At 35.3% G+C, this 25,991-nt stretch overlaps 2 protein-coding genes, 1 long non-coding RNA gene and 1 other non-coding gene across 6 annotated transcripts in view; 2 read left to right on the forward strand and 2 right to left on the reverse strand.

The window, feature by feature from the left end:
• LOC144978375 (small ribosomal subunit protein uS7-like) overlaps positions 1-6,568 on the forward strand; it is a 7,221-nt gene extending 653 nt beyond the window's left edge. For both annotated transcript variants that reach the window (XM_078924316.1, XM_078924315.1), the window contains exons 2-5: positions 36-192; positions 737-946; positions 4,949-5,176; positions 6,417-6,568. In XM_078924316.1, the coding sequence (XP_078780442.1) occupies positions 52-192; positions 737-946; positions 4,949-5,176; positions 6,417-6,485 (648 nt within the window). In that variant the 5' untranslated portion in view covers positions 36-51 and the 3' untranslated portion in view covers positions 6,486-6,568. The remainder of the gene's footprint in view (positions 1-35; positions 193-736; positions 947-4,948; positions 5,177-6,416) is intronic.
• On the forward strand, positions 3,908-3,981 carry LOC144979095 (small nucleolar RNA R38). The gene has a single exon (XR_013646645.1). It is a non-coding gene; the product is annotated as a small nucleolar RNA R38 (small nucleolar RNA).
• Positions 6,569-10,027: 3,459 nt separating the features above from the next.
• LOC144978380 (uncharacterized) overlaps positions 10,028-25,991 on the reverse strand; it is a 397,383-nt gene continuing 381,419 nt past the window's right edge. Inside the window, exon 2 of the long non-coding RNA XR_013646509.1 lies at positions 10,028-11,941. This is a non-coding gene — a long non-coding RNA (uncharacterized LOC144978380). The remainder of the gene's footprint in view (positions 11,942-25,991) is intronic.
• LOC144978376 (recombining binding protein suppressor of hairless-like) overlaps positions 16,600-25,991 on the reverse strand; it is a 38,667-nt gene continuing 29,275 nt past the window's right edge. For both annotated transcript variants that reach the window (XM_078924318.1, XM_078924317.1), the window contains exons 7-14: positions 25,613-25,787; positions 23,895-24,032; positions 22,685-22,797; positions 21,757-21,897; positions 20,659-20,814; positions 19,969-20,072; positions 18,702-18,786; positions 16,600-16,779 (exon numbers count right to left, since the gene is read on the reverse strand). In XM_078924318.1, coding sequence (XP_078780444.1) covers positions 16,606-16,779; positions 18,702-18,786; positions 19,969-20,072; positions 20,659-20,814; positions 21,757-21,897; positions 22,685-22,797; positions 23,895-24,032; positions 25,613-25,787 — 1,086 coding nt within the window. In that variant the 3' untranslated portion in view covers positions 16,600-16,605. The remainder of the gene's footprint in view (positions 16,780-18,701; positions 18,787-19,968; positions 20,073-20,658; positions 20,815-21,756; positions 21,898-22,684; positions 22,798-23,894; positions 24,033-25,612; positions 25,788-25,991) is intronic.

Below are 25,991 nucleotides of genomic sequence, written 5' to 3' on the forward strand. Positions count from 1 at the left end.
ATTGTTTTTGTTATTTCTGTTGTCTACTTTCACAGAACCACCACACTAACAATGGCCGAAGATTGGGGTAAAGAAACTACTACTACTGTTGCAGCCCCTGGTGGTGCACCTGTGTTGGCTGAGCTGCCAGAAGTGAAAGTTTTTGGCAAATGGTCAACCGATGATGTCCAAGTCAGCGATATTTCATTAACTGTGAGTATTTACTTTTTTGTCAGCTCATAAAAAGTATTTTAGTAAATGTCCATTTGGCACTCCAGCAGTGAGCTGATGGCTATGTGGTCTTGTGGAAAGATTGATACTCGCTGTGGGATCAGAAGGTCCTGGGTTTGAGCCTTGCTTGGTGCATAGTGAATCCTTGGAAAAGGCTCTTTACTCACATTCTCTTACCGTACTTGGGTTATCTCTATCGCAAAATAAAAACAACGGAGTGTCTTATGTACAAGGTAACCGGGCACCTAGCATCAGGATCTACTTACACTGTAACTTTGTACCGTGCTTTAGAGGGAGGGGTGAAGGTGGCAGTTGAGAAAAATTATTTTAATGTGATAGGATGTTAAGGGTATATTTCATCTTGTTACAAATTATCCTGTTTTATGCTCTGCCTGTATTCACAAGACGGAGATTTCTAATTTACTAAGACTTTTCATAATGTACATGTTAATGACATAAGGGTATTTCATGACAAGTTATGCCATCACTGATTAGTTGCTCACATATTTATTGTTTTCAAACCCAGGATTACATTGCTGTAAAAGAGAAGTTTGCCAAGTATGTCCCTCATACTGCTGGACGTTACAATCTGAAGCGTTTCCGCAAAGCCACATGTCCTATTGTGGAACGTTTGGTGAACAGTCTGATGATGCACGGTCGTAACAACGGCAAGAAACTGATGACCATCAGAATTGTCAAGCACTGCTTTGAGATCATCTACCTGTTGACTGGAGATGTAAGTACTGTAGATAATTACTAGGGCTTATCCCCTCCAATAATGTACAGAATTTGTTTGTTGTCCATGCTGTTGTGTAGGTGTAATTCACTCTATTTTTGATTACAAGGTTCTATTCCTACTGCGATGAGATGGGGACTGAATTTTTCACCGTGCTTATGTGGTCCTAGATTTAATGGCTCTTCCATGTGTAGTCCTATTACAGATGGACGTTATGTCTATGTTGTTGACTTTTATATAAGCTATAATATACTGGAAAGGATTTTGAACTGAAGTATTGTTTTTTTCTTCTGTAATTAAAAGTCTTAATGATTAGAAGCTGTCTGCCTTTTATTCAACTTTTCATAATCATAGGTGGCCTTTATCAACAGTAACTTATGACAAGGTGTTTCTGTGTGTATTTTTTTTCAATGGCTGTGATGATCAAAGTTATCCCTGTCTGAAAACCATGTGGAAAGCATTTGTTCTGAGCTTTGAGTTGGTAGTAGGCTGTTTTATGGTGTGGATGTTGATGACAAACAATATTATTCACAAATTCTTTTTATTTTTAAGGGGTCGGGGGGGGGGGGGGGGGGGGGTTTCCAATGTTTTCCTGCTGAATATTTAAAATTCATGAGCTCCAAAGTATATCCAGTGAAGACGAGATTTATTGGATATAATATATACGACATTGGGTGATGAAAACAAATGACTAAAGTGTAAAGATGATGGTATAATTGGAAACAGTTATACAGTGGCTGAATGTAAACATTAGAAGTGTGTAAAACAGTATTAGGTTGGAATAGATTTTCGACCTTGAAATATAAAGGTTTTATTGTGAACTGAACCATCATGAACTATGATGTTTGATTGGCAATGATGACTGAAGTTATCCCTGTCTGAAATACTACATGTGGAAAGCTTTTGATCTGAGCACTTCCAGATTCTTCAATTAGGCATCAACCTACATAATTTATTGGAAGTGGCAGGTTTGGTTAAGCTGCTGTATGGATCAGTAAAATTAAGTCTGTTTAGACAGACCTGTCGGACATCCTGGATTTTCCAGGATTGTCCCGGATTCAAGCCAAAATCTCAACGTCCTGGAATTGAGCTGATAATCCCGGGTTATCGGCACCTGGGAAATTATTAATATAAAAATAGCTAATTTTTTAAAATTTACAAATCTACGAGCGATTTCCATATCCTAGTCTTTTTACTCTTGTCATTTTTGGTTATTGACCAACAATACTGTTTGTCGATTAGTTTCTTTAAATTTAGGATCTCTTGCTCTGACAGCAACAGAATCAAGTCAGCGACTCAGAAATAGCCTTCCGATAGGGCCTATTTAAAAATAATAAAAATTTGGACTGTAACAGGAGCATTGTGGGTGTTTTCTGTTAATAATAATGATTTTTAAAAAAAGGAATGAAACTTGGCATACAATTAGAAAAGAGGTCAATCTATCCTCTTGCCTAGGCACTTTGATAACTCCAGTCCAGTGGCCGCCGATAGGCTCACCGTAAGGTGAAACTCGTTTTTTGGAACTTTATTTTTGACCCTTTACTGTGTTGGTCACCATGGCGTTATTTGTGAACCTATGTGACTAAATTTGGTATCATTATAAAGGGCACAAAACAAGCTTTCTAACGGTGTATTTTATTCTCAATTCCTGATTGTAGTTCTCAGAAAACTTATGTAATAAAAATTTATTAATTTTTGAATTGTAAGAACTTTTTAAATTATGGATACATTTTAATTATACTTCATACATCGATAGACAATTAATTGTAGAACATCTCTGCCAAATTTCATCAAAATTGATATACTCGCTCATTATTTTATTTTTTCCGCCACCAACCCCACTTTTTAGGACAAAAACCTCATATTTTTTTCCATTTTCGTTTATCATTAATTTTTCCATACTTTCCATACATGAAAATGATTTATATGAAAATAAAGCTTATTTTCTGACCTTTAAAATGATATCTAACACTTGCCATTTATTTTTTAATTGAAACAAAATTACTGAAAACAATACGTGGGCCATGTTGACTGCAAGACTCAAAATTTCCCGATCGCCGCGAGATGCTGGTTTTGAGGCAGCAGTGAGATCGCAGATTCTCTCTGTAAAGTTGACAAAAAATTTCAGTAGAAAAATATAAATAACTCTGGAACCGTAGGTCGTAGAGAAACAAAAAGGTATCAAATTTTATGTTTTTTCAAGTCCCATCCCCCTGACTGAGTCAAATCAAGATATTTTGAGTTTGAAAATTTTATCAAAGTGCCTACTCTTGCCAGCTTACGAGTTTGTACCATTTATATTCACTTGTAGTTATTAACATCTGTTCTCTATAATTTTCAAATTCTATACGTGTAGCATAAGCACTTTTTCCATTGCACATCGAAATTATGATTTCAAAAATAAGCATTAAATAGAGCTGTGTACATGTAGACTTTGTTGACTTTGTCACTTAAAAATTTTGTTGTTGTTGTTGTTTGTTAAAGTGATAATTGTGGAGTGGTTAAGGTATACTTAATGGTTAAAGAATATCAAGGGAAGCTGCCTTATTGTGACAAGTGTATTAATTATGTAGGCTAAACTGTCATTTTTGACTGCCCACTCCCATTCCTTCCATTCTATGAGCATGTTGGTGTCACAATTAAAACCGCTATTCAAGTTACAGGCTTATATCTCTGAATCTTTGGTCGTAGTTAATCAGTGTTTTTTCTCTTGTGAAATTATGAGATTTCTTAGACAGTGAATCAGTGAAAGCATGTCATGTTTGTAAAATGACAGTTCTGCTATGAGCTTCTTCTAATGGTACACACCCACATTTGTGTAATTTTTGTAGTTTCAATCAGTCAGCTATTTGTAAAACCTGAAACCAAAGTCCTTTATAAAATATTTGGAGATATCACCAGTGACAATTTTATAAAGATGAATAGAGCAGGTTTTAAACTCTAGGCTCTTGAGCATTTTTAGAATGGCTATGATGATTGAAGTTATCCCTGTCTGAAAAAAACAAACTGTGGAAAACTTATGTTCTGAGCTGTGTCAGATTATGTGGACGATATTATGTTACAACCCCAAATGTTTAAGGGTCAAAGTTGACCAAATTCATATTTTGAACATTTCATAGGAATATTGGTGTAAATTACATTTTACTCAACGATAGGGCAGTGATACCAAAACTTTGGTTTCATCGGGAAAACAGTTCGGGTTACGGGCAACTTCAGTCAAATTCCCATGAGGTCAAATTGTTCCAAGGATGCCTCCCTCCAACAACCACATCATCATCATTGCTGCTCCTGCTACAACCACCAAAACCACATTATCACTACCACCACCACTACTACTACAACCACCACCACTACATCATCATCACTAGCACTATTACTACTACCACTACTACTACACCACCAACACCACATATTCCGCACTACCACCACCATTACTACCACATCATCATCACTAGTACTATTACTAAAACCACAACTACTACAACATCCATCCTTTTAAAATGTTTTTTTTGTGTACAAGTCCTCAACCAAGATTCATAGGTAATATATATTTTATAGCCTTATTCTTTCCTGACAGGTTATATTGTCCGACTCACCAGATTATAATTATAGTGTTATTTTCATTTTATACCCAATGTGTGTTTGATTTTGTCTTTTGTGATTTTTTATTTTATTTTGGTGTTATATAGCGATGATGATCAAAGTTATCCCTGTCCGAAAATCCTGTGGAAATCTTTAATCTGAGCATATTTGATTTTTTTACTGTGCAAATTTAGATGTTCAAGATGTCTTGGATACTCTGTAATCCTATATCCATCTTTGAGTCATTACAGGTTTTACATTTTCACACGTCCACATATTGCTGAGAGTGGAGTAGAACAATATTCTAGACATTACATTTTAGACTGTTCAAGGCTTTTTCCTTTGTATTTTCCTCGACTAACACAACCATTGGGTGGTATATCACAATTTATTCACGATTTTCATTTATTCCTTTCCCAGAATCCCCTCCAGATCTTGGTCAATGCCATCATCAACAGCGGACCTCGTGAAGATGCCACCCGTGTAGGACGTGCTGGTACTGTGCGTCGTCAGGCTGTTGACGTATCCCCACTGCGCCGTGTAAACCAGGCCATCTGGTTGCTGTGCACCGGTGCTCGTGGTGCTGCTTTCAGAAATCTGAAAACTATCTCTGAGTGTTTGGCTGATGAGCTCATTAATGCTGCTAAGGTAAAAATGATTTAATTCACTTGTAATCCATTATATGGTGTCTGTAATGTAAGAGAACTTTTCTGGTGTCCTTTGACCTTTGAGGAAAGAATATCTTTTGTCCAATATAGTTTTATTTTTGTAACACAACACTCAGAGGAGGAATTTCCTTCTATAAAAAAAAAATACATTTCTCCCCAAATCAATGTGGTGACAGGAGACTTGATGTGTGGTGGAACAGACGGTGGTTTCCCACTCTCTAGAAGCTGACTAGAGTGTCATCTAAAAGTTGGGATTGTTGCAATACAAGCTGGGTTTAAGGCAATCGTTTAAAATTTTCCTCTTTATAAACTTTGTCACCATCAGCCTTGATTTTAATTTGATATAGATTTTCTTCTTTGAATTTTGAAAACATATACTGGTCTTTTGTTTTAAGGCAACATGGTCGTATCTAGGCAAACACAAGCAAATTTTACAGGAGTGCTCTAAACAACCACTTGTATATCATGAATTTATTAAAAATGGTTGTTTGTAATTCAGCAGAGCTACCAAATATTTATCCGGAGGGTTTTCTCTCTTTTTTATAAATTTTTTTTTAAGTCCTTGAGGATGAAGTGACATTTGCACGAGTTTATAAAGTGTTGTTTATATTATGTTTCCACAATAGATGCACAAAGAGCGTCTTTTTGTGTGAAAAAATGATTATAATTTTGTGTCATTGCGATAATATGCTCATTTACTTCCGCTCTTACTTGAACAATATTTTGATATTTTATTGTGCAAAGATTCAGTTTTCCATAATGATTATTTTCAATACATCTTATATTTATGTATCAATTCCTTTGTTTTGATGCATCTGGACTGATACTACAGTAGATATAATATAAGGGCTATACTATTACTATTTATTAAATGCAACGGACCGTGTATGTACATTTTATAAAAATAACAATGGTTTTGGTTAGTGAAAAAGAATAAACATATACTGTGCTCTTGGCTTTGGTACAAAGTCTTGATTTTTAAGGTCAAAATATTGATATTTTAACATTCTTGTTGTGTTTTTCTAATGTCATGGATTGGCAGATCTACCGTAAGTTGGGCATAGCATCTAGTCTTATTCTACCAAGCATTCCAAGTACTGGTTGTGACTTATATACACGAGTTAGTTCACTTTAATTGATTGATTTTATTTGTATTTTGTTTTTTTAATGTAAAATTTCTAACATCAAATGATTTTAACTAAAATTTTCTTTCTATTTAGGGCTCTTCAAATTCACACGCTATCAAGAAGAAGGACGAGCTGGAGAGAGTTGCCAAGTCTAGCAGATGAGCTGTGCTAGTGGAATATTATATAGTTTGTTTTTATTGCACCTGGGAGATGCAACAAATAAAGCTTAAAAAGAAATAATACAATTGTTCCTTTTTCTTTTGTATGCGTTTATGGGGTGTATGCATTTTAGTCCATGAGTCCATATATGATTGCAGGGCGAGGTGTGTGAGAATGATGGGAGTGAGGTTACACCTCTGAGAAGATTGCAGTGAGGGAAGGGGGTCGGTTTTGTAAATGTGAGACCCTGAAAGGGGGGGGGGGGGGGGGGGGGGGGGGAAGGATTCCATTAACATTAACCCAGTCCATATGGCATGGGGTTAATTGTCAATCTTCCAAATGTTGTGCTTACCTGGCAAGGGGGGTAATCCATTTATTTTTATCAACGTTAAGTAGGGTACTTACAATGTTATTATATCTATGGTATTTTAAAGTCTGGATGGGTTTCCTGACCTCCCAAAGTGGGCAGGGAGGTACATACTGTGTCTTCTATCCCCTTGTATCTGTTTTGCAACATGCTTTCTGTCTTTGTCTTGGAATGCGATTACTTGGTTTTGTCCTGGCTGGGAGGGAATGTATAATGTAAGCATTTGAGTGCACTCCTCTTTGTTGGATTTTGTGCTTGTGTCCGGATGAGACTTCAGGTGATCTCAAACTAAGTACATTGGTGGTATGCTCTTGGAATCTACATCTGATCCCTATTTGTTCTCAGTTCCCCTTTATCTTACTTTCTCTTGGGTGCTTTAATTGTAATTCTATAACTTTTTACTATCCAATTTCCTTCCTTTTTACTGGCGCTGATATAACGTAAATGTGTTGCAACACCCTTAAAAACAACAAAACCTAAAGTGACACCACGGATTCAACTAATCCTGGGTTGTATGTTATATAACAAACATTGACCTCTCGTCCCAAAGACTTTGGTGCACAATACCTCCAAGTTTGCCACCGTTTTGGTCTTTGTGGAACTTGTGCTGGGCTTTCAGTTAGTGAAATACTGTTTAAAGGTGTCACAGTCACAGGTTATTTGCATGTCAGTTTTGATAGATGTATCAGCAACAGAGGTTCGATCCCGAGGTGTGTTCTTTTTCTTGTATTTTTCTTTCTTGCTTCTGGCACTGTTTCAGATATTTGTCTTACATCAGTGCCTGTTCCCTAATTTTTCACGTCTTCTATACTCTTTATAATTTATGGGACATTTTGGGTCTAGTGACTGGGTGGGGATCCTGACCTCCCATAGTGGGCAGGGAGGTACATGCTGTGTCTCCTATCCCCCCAACCCGTTTTCCAATTGTTTCCTGTCGTCTTGGAATGAGATTACTTGGTTTTGTCCTGGCCCTGGCCGGAGTTCCTTGACTGGGAGGGAAACAGTCGAATTTTTAGTTTTGGAAGATGCTATTTTTTCCCTTGTAAATCATCTCTCTGTTTTGCATTGTATTATGTTTACATATATTATATGATTTGTAAACATTTGAGTTTGAGTGGATTCCTCTTAGTTGGGACCTGTGCTTGTGTCTGGATGAGACTTTTAGGTGATCTCAAACTAAGTACTTTTGATGGTATGCTCTTGGAATCTACATCTGTTCCCTACTTGAACCAATTCCCCTTTGTCTAACCTTTTCATTTGTGCTTTAATTGTAATTCTAGAACTTTTTACTATCCCATTTTCCTCCTTTTTACTGGCGCTGATATGACCTTAATGTGTTGCAAGGGCCGTAAAACCCTTAAAAATTAAAAACAAAAAACAATGGGTCTAGTTGAGGTAAGATGGACTGGCCTCGGAGAGACCACAACAAGCGATGGACACAAATTATGGTACTCCGGTCATGAAACTATACACCAGCATGGAGTTGGATTCCTTGTAAGGAATGAAAATATTAATGTTGACAGCATTATTGAATGCACGCCTGTATCAAGCGGCCTAATATCCATAAAAGTTACAGCCCAGCCACTTAATCATCCGGGCTTATGCACAAAATTCAGACTACAGTGGTGAAGATTTGGGCGAGTATTATGAGATATTAAAGTCAAACTCAAAGGTGCCAAAAAAATAAAAGAGACATCCTGTGGTAATGAGTGACTGGGATGCCAAGGTGGGGATGGAGGCATACCCAGACTGCGCTGGTACAGTTGTACGCTTTGCATACGGAACAACAAATTGTAGATTGCCAAAACATACAAATTAATGCTTGCAAATACTCTACATCCTCACAAGCAATCAAGAATAACAACTTAGCACTCTCAACGGAAAAAATCACAATCTAATTGTCTATATTTTGACCCCTAAACAGTTTAAGTACTACTAGTATTAACAAAACAAAAGAAGACCTCATCCAGAAACAGGCACAGGTCTCCGTCCACCATGGGAGCGACACATTTAGGTCACTTCAGCATCAGTAAAAGGGAAGAGAATTGAAAAGTAAACAACAGCACACGAGAAAATGTAAGACATAGGGGAATTATCTCAAAGCAGGAACATTTGTCAGTGTGATTAGTTTGAGATCACCTAAAAGTAAAAGTCTCATCCAGACACAGCTCATGTCTCCACTAAGACAAAGAGGAACACACCCAAATGTTTACAAATCGACACACACACACACACACATATATATATATATATATATATATATATATATATATATATATATATATATAAATAAATATATAAATATTTAAAAAATATATATATATATATACGTAAAACAAATCTAATACAGTGCATAACAGAAAGATGATTTACACGACTAATAGTTTTGTTTTTAAGGGTTTTACGGCGCTTGCAACACATTTAGGTTATATCAGTGCCAGTAAAAAGGAAGAAAATGGGATAGTAAAAAGTTCTAGAATTACAAATAAAGCACCCAAGAAAAAGTAAGACATATGGGGACTGGGAACAAATAGAGATCAGATGTAGATTCCAAGAGCACACTATCAAGTACTTAGTTTGAGACCACCTATAAGTCTCATCCATACACAAGCACAAAATCCAACAAAGAGGAATACACTCAAATGCTTACATTATAAATTTAAAATAACAAATATAATAATACATAACAGAGAGATGATTTACAAGGAAAAAAATATCTCCCAAAACAATAACTATGCATTTGACTGTTAACCTCCCAGCTAGGACTCCGGCCAGGGCCTATACAAAACCAAGTAATCTCATTCCAAGACAAAGACAGGACGCTTGTTGGAAAACAGATATAGGAGGATAGAAGATACAGTTCAGTAAGTGAAAGTGCCTCCCTGCCCATTATGGGAAGTCAGGAACCCCACTCAGAAAATAACAAAAAAAACAAGTAATCCCATTCCAAGACAAAGACTGGACAGCAAAATCGGAAAACAGAGTATATAGAATATAGAGGAATAATAGACACAGCAAGTGACATCCTCCCCGTTATGGGAAGTCAACAAACCCCAATAAGTCTCTCCACCATGACGAGGAAAAAAAACCCCCCAAAGCATTCCAGAACGAAGACAGCAACGTTGAAAGTTTGAAAGGAAAAAATAGATAATGGAATGTAAATGAATGAACTCGCATGTTTTCAAGGAAGTCCAAAAGACGAGTGTCTTTTTATTATTATCATTATTATAATAATAATATAGAGATGTACATATGAATTTACAATTTCATGCACTACACACCACCATGCCCATTCATCCACACCCATATTTACATACTGTACACACACTCGCACATCCACCTATCTACTACACATTCATCCTTTAAACAAACATGCCATTTTTAATTTTCATTATTCTAAAAAAAAAAAAAACATTCAATAAATGACAACAATTCCGTCACTAAAATTATTAAAAGTTCCATTAGAAGTAGCAAACCCATGCAGCTTTCTAAATTTGATATAATTTATTTATAATCATGATCAAATAATCAATTAAGATTGTACGAGGAATAGCATAATATATAAATTAGTATGTATAAAAGTGTACTTTAATAATTCAATAATAATATAATAATAATAATACGTTTATTAATTATCATTTAAATAGTTTTTAGGGGTTTGATGGCGCTTGTGATTGTGAGACTTTTGGTCATACGAGGTATATTCCATAAATAAACTTCCCTCCCTTATAACTTGAATATAGTGTGGTACAGGATACTGAAACTTGGCAAAAATTACCTTTACTATAGGGTCTATTATAAAAAACAAACGCCATTTTTGAGGCACATCTCCATTCTCTGTAACCAGCCTGTAAATGTAGTGATATAAGATGAGTTATCCAGCTGTTTTGTTGCAATTATGTCTTCTGCTGATTCAAATAATCATCCTCAAATGTTCTCTTTCATCTGAGATTGTGGTCCTGGTCGGATGAAACCTGGGTTTATCCTTGGGGGCCCAGAGAGAAAAAGACACATAACTGCTGAGTGGAGAACCTTTCCCTGAGAAGACCGTGACAAAAGCAAGGAGCTCTGAAAGTCCTGTTAATGTTCTTCTTTGACACATCTGGCATTATTTTATGTTGGCCTATTCCAATCAGCACTACACTCAACGCCAGATACTATAAAAGAATTCTTCAAGAAAAGTTGAGACCAGCCATCAGAAAGAAACATCCAGGTCTCTTGGAAAAATGTGATATCTTCCATCACGGCAGTGCACCAGTACCAGGGTACACACAGCAAAATTGGTGAATGATCTTTTGGGCAATTATATGTAGGACGTGTTGGAGCATCCAAACCATTCTCCAGATCCGACTCCCTATGACTTCCCAAAACGGAAAGAGAACCTCCAAAGACAAAGATTTGAATCAGCAAAAGACATTACAATTGCAACAAAAGAAGCTGTCAAACAGCTGGACAACTCGTTTTACGTCACTGCATTTAACGGCTGGTTACAGAGAATGGAATAGCGCATTGAAAATAGCGGTTGCTTTATAGACCATATATATATAAAGTTTATTTCTGCCAAGTTAAGTATCCTGTGTCACTTTGTCTTTGAGTTGTAAGGGAGAGAAACTTATTTATTGAATGGACCTCTTATGAATGATAGGAGAGGAAAGATGGGAGACATCTATAGTTACAATTTATGGTTTATCAACATTGCGAACACTCACAGTGATAATAATTCGATGTCAACTCAAAAGTTAGGACAAAGGAATCTAATTTAGGAAAAGGAACCCGGGAGTCTATGGTATGTCTCTTGCCCCTCATCTACTCAAACAACCATATAGATACTGACATAATCTGACCATTATTCACTTATTGAAGTTAGAGTTAGAAGTGTAGTAGTGCCTCTATCACTTCTGTCCGATCAGGGTTTTCGTGTCACTTTCCACTTTTTAAGGTCATTTCACTACTAGCTAGAAGAGGACAGTGACAGACACTATCCCAGACAAGCAGGAACTCACATAAAGTTTTACAGTAACTTCAGTAACAATAAATAATAATTTAAAAAAAAAGATAGATAAGGTCTGTTTTGTTTTTAAGGGTTTTACACCTCTTGCAATACATTTAGGCTATTTAAGCGCCAGAAAAAGGAAGAAAATGGGAAAGTTAAAAATTTCTGTTTTTGTTTTTAAAGGTTTTATGGCGCTTGCAATACAATAAGGTCATATCAGCGCCAGTAAAAAGGAAGCAAATGGGATAGCAAAAACAATTCTAGAATTACAATTAAAGAACCCAAGAAAAGGTAAGAAAAGGGGGAATTGGTTCAAATTGGAAACAGATGTAGATTCCAAGAGCACACCATCAAAGTACTTAGTTTGAGATCACAGGTCCCCAAGAAGAGGAATACACTCAAATGTTTACAAATCATATATAATATGTAAACAAAACATAATACAGTGCACAACAGAGAGAAAATTTACAAGGAAAAAAATATCATCCCCAAAACTAACCATACATTTGACTGTTTCCCTCTCAGCCAGGGCCAGGACAAAAACAAGTAATCTCATTCTAAGACATAAAAAGAAAGCAAGTTGGAAAACAGATAATATAGGGGATAGAAGACACAGTAAGTGCCTCCCTGCCAAAACTAAGCAGAAGACACAGTAAGTGCCTCCCTGCCAAAACTAAGCAATCTCATTCCAAGACAAAGACAGGAAGAAAGTTGGGAAAACGGAAATAGGGGGAGAGAAGATACAGCAATTGACCTACTGCCCGCTATGGCAGGTCAAAATAGATAAAGAGGAAATAGTCAAATAGAAATGTAATAAATAGTGGTAATTATAAAAAGTAACAATTGTAATTTTTATAAATAACAACTACAAAAACAACAACAACAACAAAAAATAATAATAATAATTATGATAGTATTAATAACAACAACAATAATAATAGTTATTAATGATAATGATAATAGTGTCTAATAATAATAATAGCAGTATCTAATAATAATAAAAATAATAAAAATAACAGTATCTAATAATAATAACAATAACTTTTGCGTAATGGATTGAGTCATCCAAATTGAAAGACTGATAACTACATAAGTCTACTATAAGAGATGCAATAATAATTTTAAAATTAAACAAATCAAACCCTCCCAAAAAAAAAAAAATCTCTGTCACTCTCAGTGACAAACGGGTCCATTTGTTTGTTTTTGCTATGTTATTTTAGAGTTTTAGCAACACTTAAAACACACTCGTTGAAGGAAACCCTCAAACGTTTAAAATGTTCTATAATAGTACATAATAGAGATGATTTACAAAGGAGAAAAAGGAAAAAAAAGATCATCTCACAAAAAGATTCTACACATTTGACTGTAAAGATCAAAGCATATAAGAAAATGAAAGAAAAAACTACTTGATGATAATGAAATGCAATATAAATAGTAAAGATCACCGACAACAATCATTGTAGCAAGTACATTGTCATTGATGTTCGTGTCAAATCTAAAAAAAAAAACAGTTTTAACACCACTTTTTGTATCTTGGTCTGAACTGATTTGATCTATGACCAAAAAAAAAAAATGTTAAGAAAAAAAAATAAAAAGAAGAAAAGATATAAAATTATCAAAAAACAAAAAACAATAACGCAATAGATTATCATAAAAATTTAAGTCTTTAAAACGTTTCACAACCCTGGATAGAATAAAATGACAAGAAAACTGAACAACAAATAAACAATTTTTGAAAACCTTTTTTGCAACAATAGTGTATTATATTAAGATATCACACATAAAACTCTCCATGGTCAACATATAAACAATACTAACATAAAAAATGAATGATACATATAATGAAGTTATAAATATTTTCATTACAATATCTCTATTTAAAAATCTGTAATAGATAAATAAAACATAAAATAACCTAGCCCCAGTCAGTTTGATTTCATCCATATTGGTCTTGGAGCTTACAACCAGGAAAAAAAACAAACCCACCACTAAAAATCTTATTTTCCTCGATTTAATATAAACCCCTTAAAACCCATTCATTCCTCATGCCCTTCCCCTTCCCCTCGTCCTTAAAGTTCAAGTGAAAGATTAAATGCATCGCGGCCAACTTCTTGTGAAAGACACAAACAGTTACCACCCCAAACAGCAGTATGTTTGGACTATTATATAATATAATCTAGACAGAGAGCTTTTTCTGTCGAGATAATTAGCTAGTCAAAAAAAAAAAAAAAAGGACACTCCTGGGACATGCAAAAGTCATTTTCACATATATAGATAGAACAAAGTTGACGTCACTCAGGTCTTTGTTACTGTTTTTAGCCAGCCATTTTTATTAGTAGTTCTCACTAAACTGAATTAATCAAGACTATAAAAGTTCAAGGTTAAACATTGTTTTTATAAGGTTAGTACCTTGTTTCTGGCTGGTGAAATGTTCTGAGCTTTTTGTCCAAGCGCACATCGCCAATAAAAACAGTACAATTTATTTTTTCTTTACAGTTTTTTTCAGATTCAGATTGCCAAAATGGGCAAGTCCCACATTTTATCGGGACAGTTGGCCGCTATGCCAAAGTGATCAAGGAATAAGCAGGTTTATCATTGGTGTTTTATTTCCTATCCAAAAAAAAATATTAAAAAATTGGAGCTACCCTGTATGTCCAAATATATATATATATATATATATATATATATATATATATATATATATATATATATATATATATATATATATATATATATATATATATATATATATATATATATTTCTTTGTTCGTAGTTACTTCTTATAAATATATGAAAAATTGTGTATGAAGCAGAACCGGACACAGCAAGAATGAAAATACATGAAAAAGAAATACTTCTGAGGTTCGATCCCCAGTCAAGGAAAACTGATTTTTTTGGGATGGTTTTTTTCCCCTCTACATTTTTCTTTCTTGCTTTGTCTCGTACTGTTTCATACATACTTTTTCAGATCTTTTCCTTACTTACACTGGAACTGCTCCCTACTTCCTCAATATGATATTTACTGCTTATAACTGAAGTAGGTGAACAAATGTCAGGAATGGCACAGAAAGCCGCACTGAAAGAAACGGCAGATAGAGAGAGAATAGAAGAGATAACAATAATTTATGACATTCCTGACAATGGCAACACCATCCATCACACACCAGCTTGTGTGCGACTTAGTCCCCCCCCCTCTCTCTCTCACATACACACACACACTAAAGTCTGTATCAAAGGGGATACACACATATAAACAAACATCAAATCTGAAGATGTTTAAATATAACTGAACAATCCCTCACCCCTCCTAACAAAAAAAAATTGTCACCCAAATAAGCGTTTTAATTCTAAGTTTTTGTTTTTAAGTGTTTTACGGCGCTTGCAACACATTAAGGTCATATCGGCACCAATAAAGAGGAAGGAAATGGGATAGTCGACAAAGTCATAATCCCAAAACTCACAAAACAGATATAGAGAAATAGAAGACATAGCAAGAGATCTCTTACCCACCATGAATTTTCATTCCACTCTGATTCTGATTCATAGAAAACATCAAAATAACTGGGATAAGATAAATGTTCAATATGGCTGATTCACATGCAAAGCATCCAGATGTCAACTATTTTTCCCCTTGAATTTCGCTTTAAAAATTTGGAAACAATGGAAAAATCCTTATTTGCTCGCCCCTCCCCTCCCCAATTAAAAATAAATAAATCTTTATATGACAATGTCCTCCCCTCCCCAATTAAATATAAATAAATCTGTATATGACAATGTGTCAAAATGTTATTTTTGTGACGATTGCCACAAAAAATACTTTTCTGTCGGTTGAATAATGTAAAATAGAGTAGCAAAAATGGATTCTCAAAGGTTAAAAAGAAATATGGACAAAGTATCGACTTTGTATGCACTTTTCCTAAAAAAAAACTACTATAAAATTGATGCCAGATTGTCAGTTTTTGGTTTTCAGAGGTACTGATGACAAATTTTTTCTCCTTAGTTTTGCAAAATAACTTAGTGCTGGAATTTTTTTTAGGTGAACATCATATTATAATTAAATCTGACCAAAAGACAGGCCAGCTAAAATAGTGCTGGTATACATGCGAAATATTGATAACTAACAATTATACACTGAAAAACAATATTTAAACAGAGATAAATATCATCTCTGACAAAAGGAAACGTCTCGACTTCTTTCGCCCTCTCTAACAAAGACCCCATACAGGGTGGTGGCTAACCAACTTATCTATCTCCAAACAAAGACAAGAGTCTAAATTCAAGGCGACAAAAGATGATAAAGGGAGATACAAGAGATGACATCACACAATAGCCATCCCTGGGTTTGAAATAGTCAAATGAAAAGAATTCAACTGTCCCTCTCCTATCCTTTTAAATATTTCGGTTTGCAACAATAATAATAATAATAATAATAATAATAATAATAATAATAATAATAATAATAATAATAATAATAATAATAATAATAATAATAATAATAATAACTACAACAACAAAATAATAAAAAATGACAATAACAATAAAAATAATTTTAAAAATTAAATAAATAAATAATAATAAAAGTATAATAACATAGTAGTAAAAAGAATAATCTTAACATTACCAAATAATAATAATAATAATAATAATAATAATAATAATAATAATAATAATAATAATAATAATAATAATAATGATAATAATAATAATAATAATAATAATAATAATAATAATAATAATAATAATAATAAAAACATAATTTTTATCACAAGGAGCTGTTGTTGTAGTTGTTGGAGGTGGAGTCGGGGCTGGCCGGTGGCCGATTGAGTATCTTGTCTACCTCTTTACAGTGCTGGTGTGGACCAGGCTCAGGTGTGTAGGTGAAAATGAGACCAGTGGAGTAGATGATGCCATCACAACGCACCAGAGATACTGGAACCTGGGAACATTGGAGAATGGAATGTATTTATTGTGAAGATAATGTAACATAATATAATATAATATGCGGCTATGTGGTCTTGTTGATTTGTTTTTAAGGGTTTCACGACGCTTGCGACACATTAAGGTCATATCAGTGCCAGATGTGGTCTTGTGGTATGACACTCGCTTTCGGATTGGAAGGAAACGGCTCTTTACTCACATTCTCTCACCGTACTCAGGTGTAAACTGAGTGCCTGGCCATTAAACAGCGTTGTCTCTGTCGGGGGAAAAAAAATTGTAATATCGCTAACAGGCGTCATGTCTCGTTCTACATGTTACGGTTGGTCAGGGGCCCCTTGTAAAGCGCTGTGAGCACATTAGGTGGATATTGCGCTATATAAAAGCTCATGTTTGTTAAGTACTAAAACAGTGCTGCCAAACACATAAAATGTATATTATTCCATACCTAATATTGGAAAACCCTGTAATCGTTGAAAACTTTTTAAAAACCGTCACGATTGCAGAATATTTTGGATAATTTTATTGCTTAAATAGTGGTTGAATAGATGGCTGATTGGCTACATGAAATAATCTTTTTGTGCGTATGAATACAAACCCCACAGGTTTTTTGTTTTGTTTTGTTTCTACAGCGCTTGTGGCACATTTAGGTCATTTCAGCGCTAGTAAAAAGGAAGAAAGTAGGGTAGTTTGTTTGTTTGTTTGTTGCTTTAGGTCTCTTCCAACACAATTGAGGTTATATGAGAGACCGCTGAAACAAAAAAACAAGCAATCTAACAAAAATAGTACAAATGTAAATCAAAATCATAACCTAAAGATATCATAAGCTAAATTATAAATAACCAAGAACAAACAGGCAGAAGATTTACAGAAAAAAAAATATCCCCTGTCAAAAATACAATCACAAACCAAAGAAGCAGGATAGGCTAGTAAAGAGAAGAAGAAACGACATCACTATCGAATCGTACACCCATGCGAACATCATAGGTATATGATTCAAGGGTGATGCTCCCATCCAACCACCCGCAAAGTAGGGTAGTAGAAAGAATTCTAGATTTAAAATTAAAAGCAAACAAGAAAAGTAAGACACAGGGGAATGGTACAAATAGGGAACAGATGTAAATTCCAAGAGCACACCATCAAAGTACTTAGTTTGAGATCACCTAAAAGTCTCATCCAGACACAGGCACAAAATCCGATGCTTACATTATACAATCAAAACATAACAAAACACAACAGAGAGATGATTTACTATGAAAAAGATATCGTCTCCCTAAACTATAACACATTTGACATTTTCCTGTCCAGGAAAAAAGACAAAACCAAGTAATCTCATTCCAAGACACAGACAGAAAGCAAGTTGGAAAACAGATACAGGCGTATAGAAGACACCAAGTGTCCACTATGGGAGATCAGGAACCCTATCCAGGGGTTAAAGGAGTTGACCTATCCAAAAGCATGTTGTTGCTCGAAGAGTGGCTCTGTTGTCAATGTCTTTGGCATCATTTGTCATTTGTTAGGAGAGAGATGATCATGTGACTATAAACGGCGACATATTATTTACCAACTTTTAAAGGAAATTCCCTTTTTTAGGAGTGTTTGCATTTTTAAAAAATAAAAAGAGAGGGTTAGCAGCATTGAACGTAATGTAATGAAAATGACAACTTATAGAAATGTTCTGTTATCTCCATTTTTACTGCAAATCTGTAAATGTTTTGAGTTGAATGACTGGTGCACCACAAATTTTGAGCGATTTTTTCTTTTCTTTGTAGTCTTGATGTAAATTGAAATTTTATAAAGAGTGGGGTCGATATATATGTGTGTCAAAGTGCAAAAAGTACACAACAGTTTTCAAGGGGTGGGGTGCGGTGGTAGATAAACAAACAAGCAAACAAAACAAATGACAGCCTGAATCAATCCTACCTGCAAAGGTTGTCGTACCCAACGTCTGCCTCCAGTGCGGAATGCTGAAATGTCTGGTACAACACACAACATACTGTCATCACACCTGTGGGAAAATTTGGTCCCGTCAAATCAAGCCTAAGGTTCTAAAAGCTGTCGACTATATTATGTCATGAACAAAAAGTAATATAACAGCTTCAAAAATTATTTTAAAAAACAAAAAAAAAAACCTCCACTAGACTCAAAATTGCTTTTCAGCCAAAACAAAATCTTGTATCATCTGAAGAGGGGTTTTGAGCCCAAAACGTTCCCAAGTTAGTTTTTTTATTTTTGTTCATTTTTGAAGCTTTTATATTAATTTCTAATAATTATTTGAAGACATTAAGGAGCAGGCACCAGTATAAGATAAAGATCTGACAGACAAGTGTGCATGAAAGGTGCCAGACAAAGCCAGAAAGAAAAATAGAAGAAACCCCCCCCCCCCCCCCCCCCCCCCCCAAAACAAAAATGGGATGTTTTTTTTTCTCCTATTTTTCTTTCTTGCTTTGTCTGGCAGCTTTCATTCACACTTGTTCAGAGCTTTAATAATTATTTGGCACATCAAATAGGAATTTGTGGACGCTCTACCTGGGGGGGGGGGGGGGGGGGGGGGGGGGGGATGGATGGTCTATGATACATGGACATATTTGGAGTAGTAATAGAAATACTATCAACTTGTGAATATTGTCCTGAATCCTAAGCTATTGAACAGATAACTTGTAAACATGTTACAGGGTTACAGTGGACAAAGTTGCTTGTATGAAATAGTGAACAAAAATATGAAGAAAGAAATACTTTGTAATTTGGAACATTTTAAAATCCAATTTTTTTTCCCTTTAAAAAAACCCAAAAACAATCAGATTTTGTTTCGAAATGTTTCTTGTTTTTTTCTCTCTCCCTGATTTAGTGCATGTCTAATGCTGAGCAGTATGTCTGGTTAAAAAAAGTCAAGCAACACTGAGCAAGGTCAGTGACTCTTTCCCCCTCAATGAGCTATTGAACAAATATGCCAATGGACATAATCAATAAGAATATATCTTACAAGAGACTTGCACTGTATGATCTGAAAAATTATTTCTAGGTGGTATCTTGAGGGAATAAAAGCAATACTACAGACCACAACCAAATTGTGTGCATGTGCGTCTATTATTTTAAAGTTTGATCCATGTGATAAAACATAAATGTTTCTATGTCCAATTTTGCTAATGAAATTTTTTTTTTTTAATCCTGGAAGGAATACGATACACACCTATACATAGTTTCAGCTTCCACTTCTCCAAACCACACTTTCAGGTCAGCTGTAAAGTTTTCCCCATTCAACTCCAGCATGGCCACGTCTCCACCCCCATTCAACTGACAAAGGATGGGAGAAAAAAAGAACATGGACTTCATTATTGCAACTCTCGTAAACCTGCTGGATCTTCCATGTAAAACCAATAATAATCACTGACACTCCCAACATTAAAAAACATTCAAAATTAACATTTTATTTCAAACTAATCATTCATCCTCCCAACATTTTATTTCAAACTAATCACTCATCCTCCCAACATTTTATTTCAAACTAATCACTGACACTCCCAACATTTTATTTCAAACTAATCATTCATCCTCCCAACATTTTATTTCAAACTAATCACTGACACTCCCAACATTTTATTTTAAACTAATCACTGACACTCCCAAAATTTTATTTCAAACTAATCATTGAACTAACATTTCATGTAAAACTAAACCCCCAACAGTTCATGTAAAACTCATCACTGACAGGAAAAAAAATCTCGACTTCATTCAGGACCAATCATGGTCCCTTTGCAAGTGAAGCGAGTGCTCTACGAACTGAGCTATCATTGGTTGATGACAATTTTAAACCCCCCGCAACGATAATCCAATAAAAGTCATAGATATAAATAGTGTCCCTGACTCTGCATGGACTCACATTGAGACTGTTGACAACTGGCACTGGTGTGACAGGTTTACATACGGGTCCCATGCCTTCAAAAAAAGTGTACTCTGCCTTGTCTGTACTGATGATGGTCCAAGAGGCGCCGTCATTTATCATCTCTTTGTTGGCCTCCTTGGGACACGGAGTGGCCTGTGGGGTGGACGAATATGGGGAATGGAGTGAAAATATTAGCAAGTTATATTGTTGAGTATAGGACATACATTGCGAAAACCAAAGGACAATGTCACAAGGACAGCCCTGAAATGGAATCCATCCGGAAAGAGGAAAAAAGGAAGATCAAGGTCAACCTGGAGGAGAGACCTTCTGGTAGAGCTGGGGAGGTCTGGGATGCACTGGCAGGAGATGGAAAGACTGGCCAATGGCAGAAGATGATGGAAAAGTTTCATTGGTGGTCCATATCCACTGTGGGATGAGGACTGAAAAAGTAATATGTTGAGTGAAAAAAAAAGAAATCAAACAAAGACATACCTATCAAACTGTAATGTCAGAAATTCATACACCGTTGGACTTTCTTAAATACAGTCAAACTTGTCTATCACGACCACCCAAGATCAACAGTCAAAGCAGTCGATAAGGCACGTGGTCGTTATATTCAGGAATAATGACGGGCGTGGGGGTTTTCTTTAATTTTTTTCCAAGAGACTACGCTGTAAACAGCCAGCTACTCATTTTACATTTGAGTACAGTGAGAGAATGTGAGTAAAGAGCCATCTCTAAGGATTTGGCTGTGAGCTGCACAGAACGGGGCTCAAACACTGGACCTCCGGTCTGAATGCAAATGTCATACCACTAGACCATAATGCTGCACGATAAGCATATTTCTATGTCCCCACTCGTCAAAACCCCAAAGCGCTTGACAATAAGAAGACATTGTTTACACAAATTCAATAACAATAACACTGCCAAACCAAATCAACCTATATCAAAACAGTTGTCGCATGAACAAGAAAACAAAAAATATATTGTATCGTTTAAGAGCTAATAGGTTCTAAAAACCTTTAAATGCTCTGTGTAAGTTTTATATGAATATATTTATAGTAAAAAATAATAAATTTGGACTCAACGTCTAACCTGGAACTGAATAATCCTTTCCTGAGACAGACAGAGATACATGCGTTCTGTATCCTTGAGGTAGAAAGAACATTTGTGAAGCTGAGACACTGGATCATCTGCGTCCAATAACGATGTCTGCTTGTCTACTTTGCGTATTATCTGTTGTTAAAAGAAAGGGAAGTGTTAAAGTATTCATATGACATTTGGAAAGAGGAAAAGTTAACAGTTTTTTATTTTTAATTAGTGGGGCTGTGATTTCTCAGAAGAAATGTCCTCTTAACTTGAATCATTTTAACGCTAAATTTTCTCTCCAAACCCACTAGTGTTACAGTAAATTCGCTCAAAATGCCCACTCCAGTAGTCAAGGCAGACATCTTGTAAAGAGAAACAGCTGCCAGGTGTTTTAAGTAATAAATAACTAATTTTATCCACATCGCACTCAAGTGGCTAACAATAATCTTTCTCTGCTCTATGGGAAGCCGATCGAGAGAATGAAAGACAGAGGCGATGCAACTGGGATTAAAGATGTACAATCTTTAAGTATGAACAAGTCTCATGAGATATTTCGTAGCCAATCAATATTACCAACCAATCAAAACAAGGTATATTCCAAAATCGTCACTCTGATTGGTTTGCTAAAAATAGGAAAGTATTAACTCACTCAACTCTGACATTGCCTATCTCAGTACATATTTGGCAGTGGTTACATCTATTACATCCTCCACCCAGCAGTGATTAGGTAGCTGGGTCTATTAGATCTGGTGGAAAGTATTTTGTGACAGACTACCATCCTATCCAAAGGGTAGCAAGCAATTCCTATCATCCGTATAATGCTATGGAAACCGGGGTAATACTACAACCCACTTGTCCATCAACCCGACCAGCCATCATGTGTGTTGGAACTGTATGTCTATTCCATCTACTTATGTAATTAAGCAATCCATACCAATCTAGGCAAGGCCATTCCTGTGACAGAACACACCAGCTTGATGGTAGATCCATAATGAATGTATCCATCTTTCACTGTGAACTCTTCCGATTCTCCTTCTTCGTCATCCACTATGAGGAATAGAATAAAATTAGATGAAACAAAATGGAGGACAAAAATTAAAAATTTTTTTTTTTAATGTTGTATTTTTCTAAATAATCCACATAGTTCACATTACAGAAGAATCAGAATAATGGAAAAATTGCTTTTGCTTCATGTCCTCTTTCCATTTTCATAAAAAAATGCTAAAACATGTAAAATTGCCAGACGAAAACAGAATAAAAATATCACAGTGTCGGACAGTCGAACTCGGGATCCAATTAAAACAACACCGCCACCTGGCCGAAAAATTGTTGTTTGTTTTTAAGGGTTTTACAGTACTTGCAACGCATTAAGGTCATATCAGCGCCAGTAAAAAGGACATCATCATCATCATCATCATAATGTTGCAATACTATTATCATATTTTGTTGTTAAATTGAATTCATATCACGTTTCCATCAAACTTGTCTTACAGTAATATGTTTTGTTTTATATCACTGTAAAGCGCTTAGAGCCTGTGACAACGGGGTAAAGCGCTATATAAATGCCATTTATTATTATTATTATTAAAAAGGAAAATGGGACAGTAAAAAGTATTAGACTTACAATTAAATCACCCATGAAAAGGTAAGACAAAGGGGAATTCATTCAAATAGGTAAGATGTAGATTCCAAGAGTACACTATCAAAGTACACAGTTTGAGATCTCTGAAAGTTTCATCCAAACACCAGGAAAGGTCCCCACAAAGAGGAACACACTTAAATGTTTTACAAATCATATATAATATAAAGAAAACATAATACAGTGCATAACAGAGAGATGATTTACAAGGAAAAAAATATCATCTCCCAAATCTAACTATACATTTGACTGTTTCTCTCTCGTCCAGGACCAGGACAAAACCAAGTAATCTAATTCCAAGACAAAGACAGAAAGCATGGTGGAAAACAGATGTAGGGGAATTGAAGACACAGTATGTACCTCCCTGCCCACTATGGGAGGTCAGGAACCCCATTCAGTGGCCGAAAAAGAGAGGTGGGCGAGCTGCTTCCAGAAAAATGAAAGAGCTTCTTTATTAACTATGCCTTACATAAAACGAATGATGTTGGGAGTTTTGACTACTTACACAAATGGATGGTGAAGGCACCCCACTGAGTGGAACTGGCGTGGAAGTTGTGATTCTCTACATGGAGGTATCGAGTACTAACTGTCTGTGACCGGAGACGATTGAATAGGGCCACTTTGGTCCCTGATGCAATACACACTGGAAGTAATTGAGATAAATAATTGATATTATCATATAATATATTAATTTTTAGAATCTCCATAAAACCGTTCATTGTTTATAATAAAAGTTATGACTAAAAGCTGTTGATCTTCTCTCCTTCTTAATACACAGCAGCCAACTTTTCTAAGAGCTTAATCAGAACCTAACGCATGCTTCTGTTATGACCCTAATGGCAGTATGGCAGGAAAATTTTAAAATATAATTTAGATTGAGATTGCTTAACATTAAAGCTTGAATACGCTCCTTTTGTCTCTTCCTTGTTTTAATTAGCTGGTCAAAAAAGCATAAATCTGCAACATTTCAATACTACCCAACTGTTTCACCTTTCCCCACCCCTCCCCCTTTACCTGAATTACAAAATCCAATCTTAAAAAAAAAGAAGAAAGGGTTGGGGGTTAAAATTGTTCCACAGAGCCCATGTTAAATTTTCGCCAAACGAGCACAGAATTACTGGCAAATCTACAAAATATAAAACTATTTTGTTTTCACAGATTTATATATGAGCAACTTAAAAACCTGTCTTAAATTTAGGGCAATTCTATCACTCATTGACTTAAAGGATTATCCATACAATCTGCAAGGGCATAATTATTGGTCCTTTGATGTTGGGAATCACCACCTGGCCGTCCTGTTGCCAGATATTTTTACGCGTACCTACAGACTTTATTACAAGACTGATTTTTAATCGTTGATGGCTCAAAATATTTGTATGAATCTATATTAATTTCCACAATATAGTTGTATAAAAATGACTGCCTTAACGTAATAGCCTCTATTTCCCCCTCAAATATTGCAGCTTTCTCCACTAGTCAACAGCAACAACAAAAAAAATAATTTAAAAAATGAGAATTTCCTTATAGAAAGTATTCAGTGTATTTCTGAAGGTCATAATATCCTTAAGTAGCTTGTAACCAAGCAGATAAATAGTCCCATAAGCTGGGAAAAAAAAAGAAAGTACTGATAATAGTTAACGTTAGATATGAGGTGTTTTAAAAGTTTGATAATCTAACTGTGTCTGATCTATTTAACACACTTCATTAATTTTTAATCAGACTTATAATATATGTACAGTCCCCAATAATTAAATGAAACAGGAACTAAAACTGATAATAGTAAATACCTAAGTTCTACCAAAAAAGAAAAAAAAAAACCCCAAAAACAATCAATTGAAAAAACAGAAACTAAAATAAGGGACAATCTGAAATCTCTCAATTACTAGGTTTTACCCCCCCCCCCCCCCCCCCCCCCCCCCCTCCCTCGTCACTGAAATTCACTCCAAAGACTATGTTATTATGTATACACTTGGCTGGTAGGTACAAATTAAAATACAATATATATGGTGATATTGGCATAGTGACCAAATAATGATACAAGAAGTCACACCGACTCTGACATGACTACACAACTAATAAACTGCTTACACGGACAATCTTGCATTTAAGGGCTTTTTTTTGTTGTTTGTTTGTTTTGCCTTTGATAGTTTTGAAAGACATCTATTTTGAAAAATTTGATATGATTAAAAGAACTTCATCACTGGTCAAGCCAGTCACACTTACAATCAGCATTTTTCAAGGACTGTTTCTTCTTGGAAGGCTTGGATATGACTTTGATCCGCTTGCTTTGGAACACCCCGATGTCCTGGCCATTCCCATAGAACATTTGTACAGACAACATGAAGTGTTTGCGCTTGTCCGAGTCAGATATATATAATGTCTTTGCTGCACAGTAAGTCTGAGGAACACAAATTTAAAAAAAAAAAATAAATAGATAAATTAGACAATCCACTCAATTAATATCTACCCCTTCACCCCCACCATCCCATTTACGGATATCTGTGGAGTCCTATGTTTGAAAGATTTAGAATTGCCCTTATCACAAAATAAATATCTGAAAAGTGTGTATGAAACAGTGCTAGACAAAGCAGAGAGAAAAATA

Source organism: Berghia stephanieae, chromosome 8 (assembly GCF_034508935.2).
Source record: "Berghia stephanieae isolate SIO BIC M18660-M18661 chromosome 8, UCSD_Bste_1.3, whole genome shotgun sequence".
In the NCBI taxonomy this organism is placed as follows: domain Eukaryota; kingdom Metazoa; phylum Mollusca; class Gastropoda; order Nudibranchia; family Aeolidiidae; genus Berghia; species Berghia stephanieae.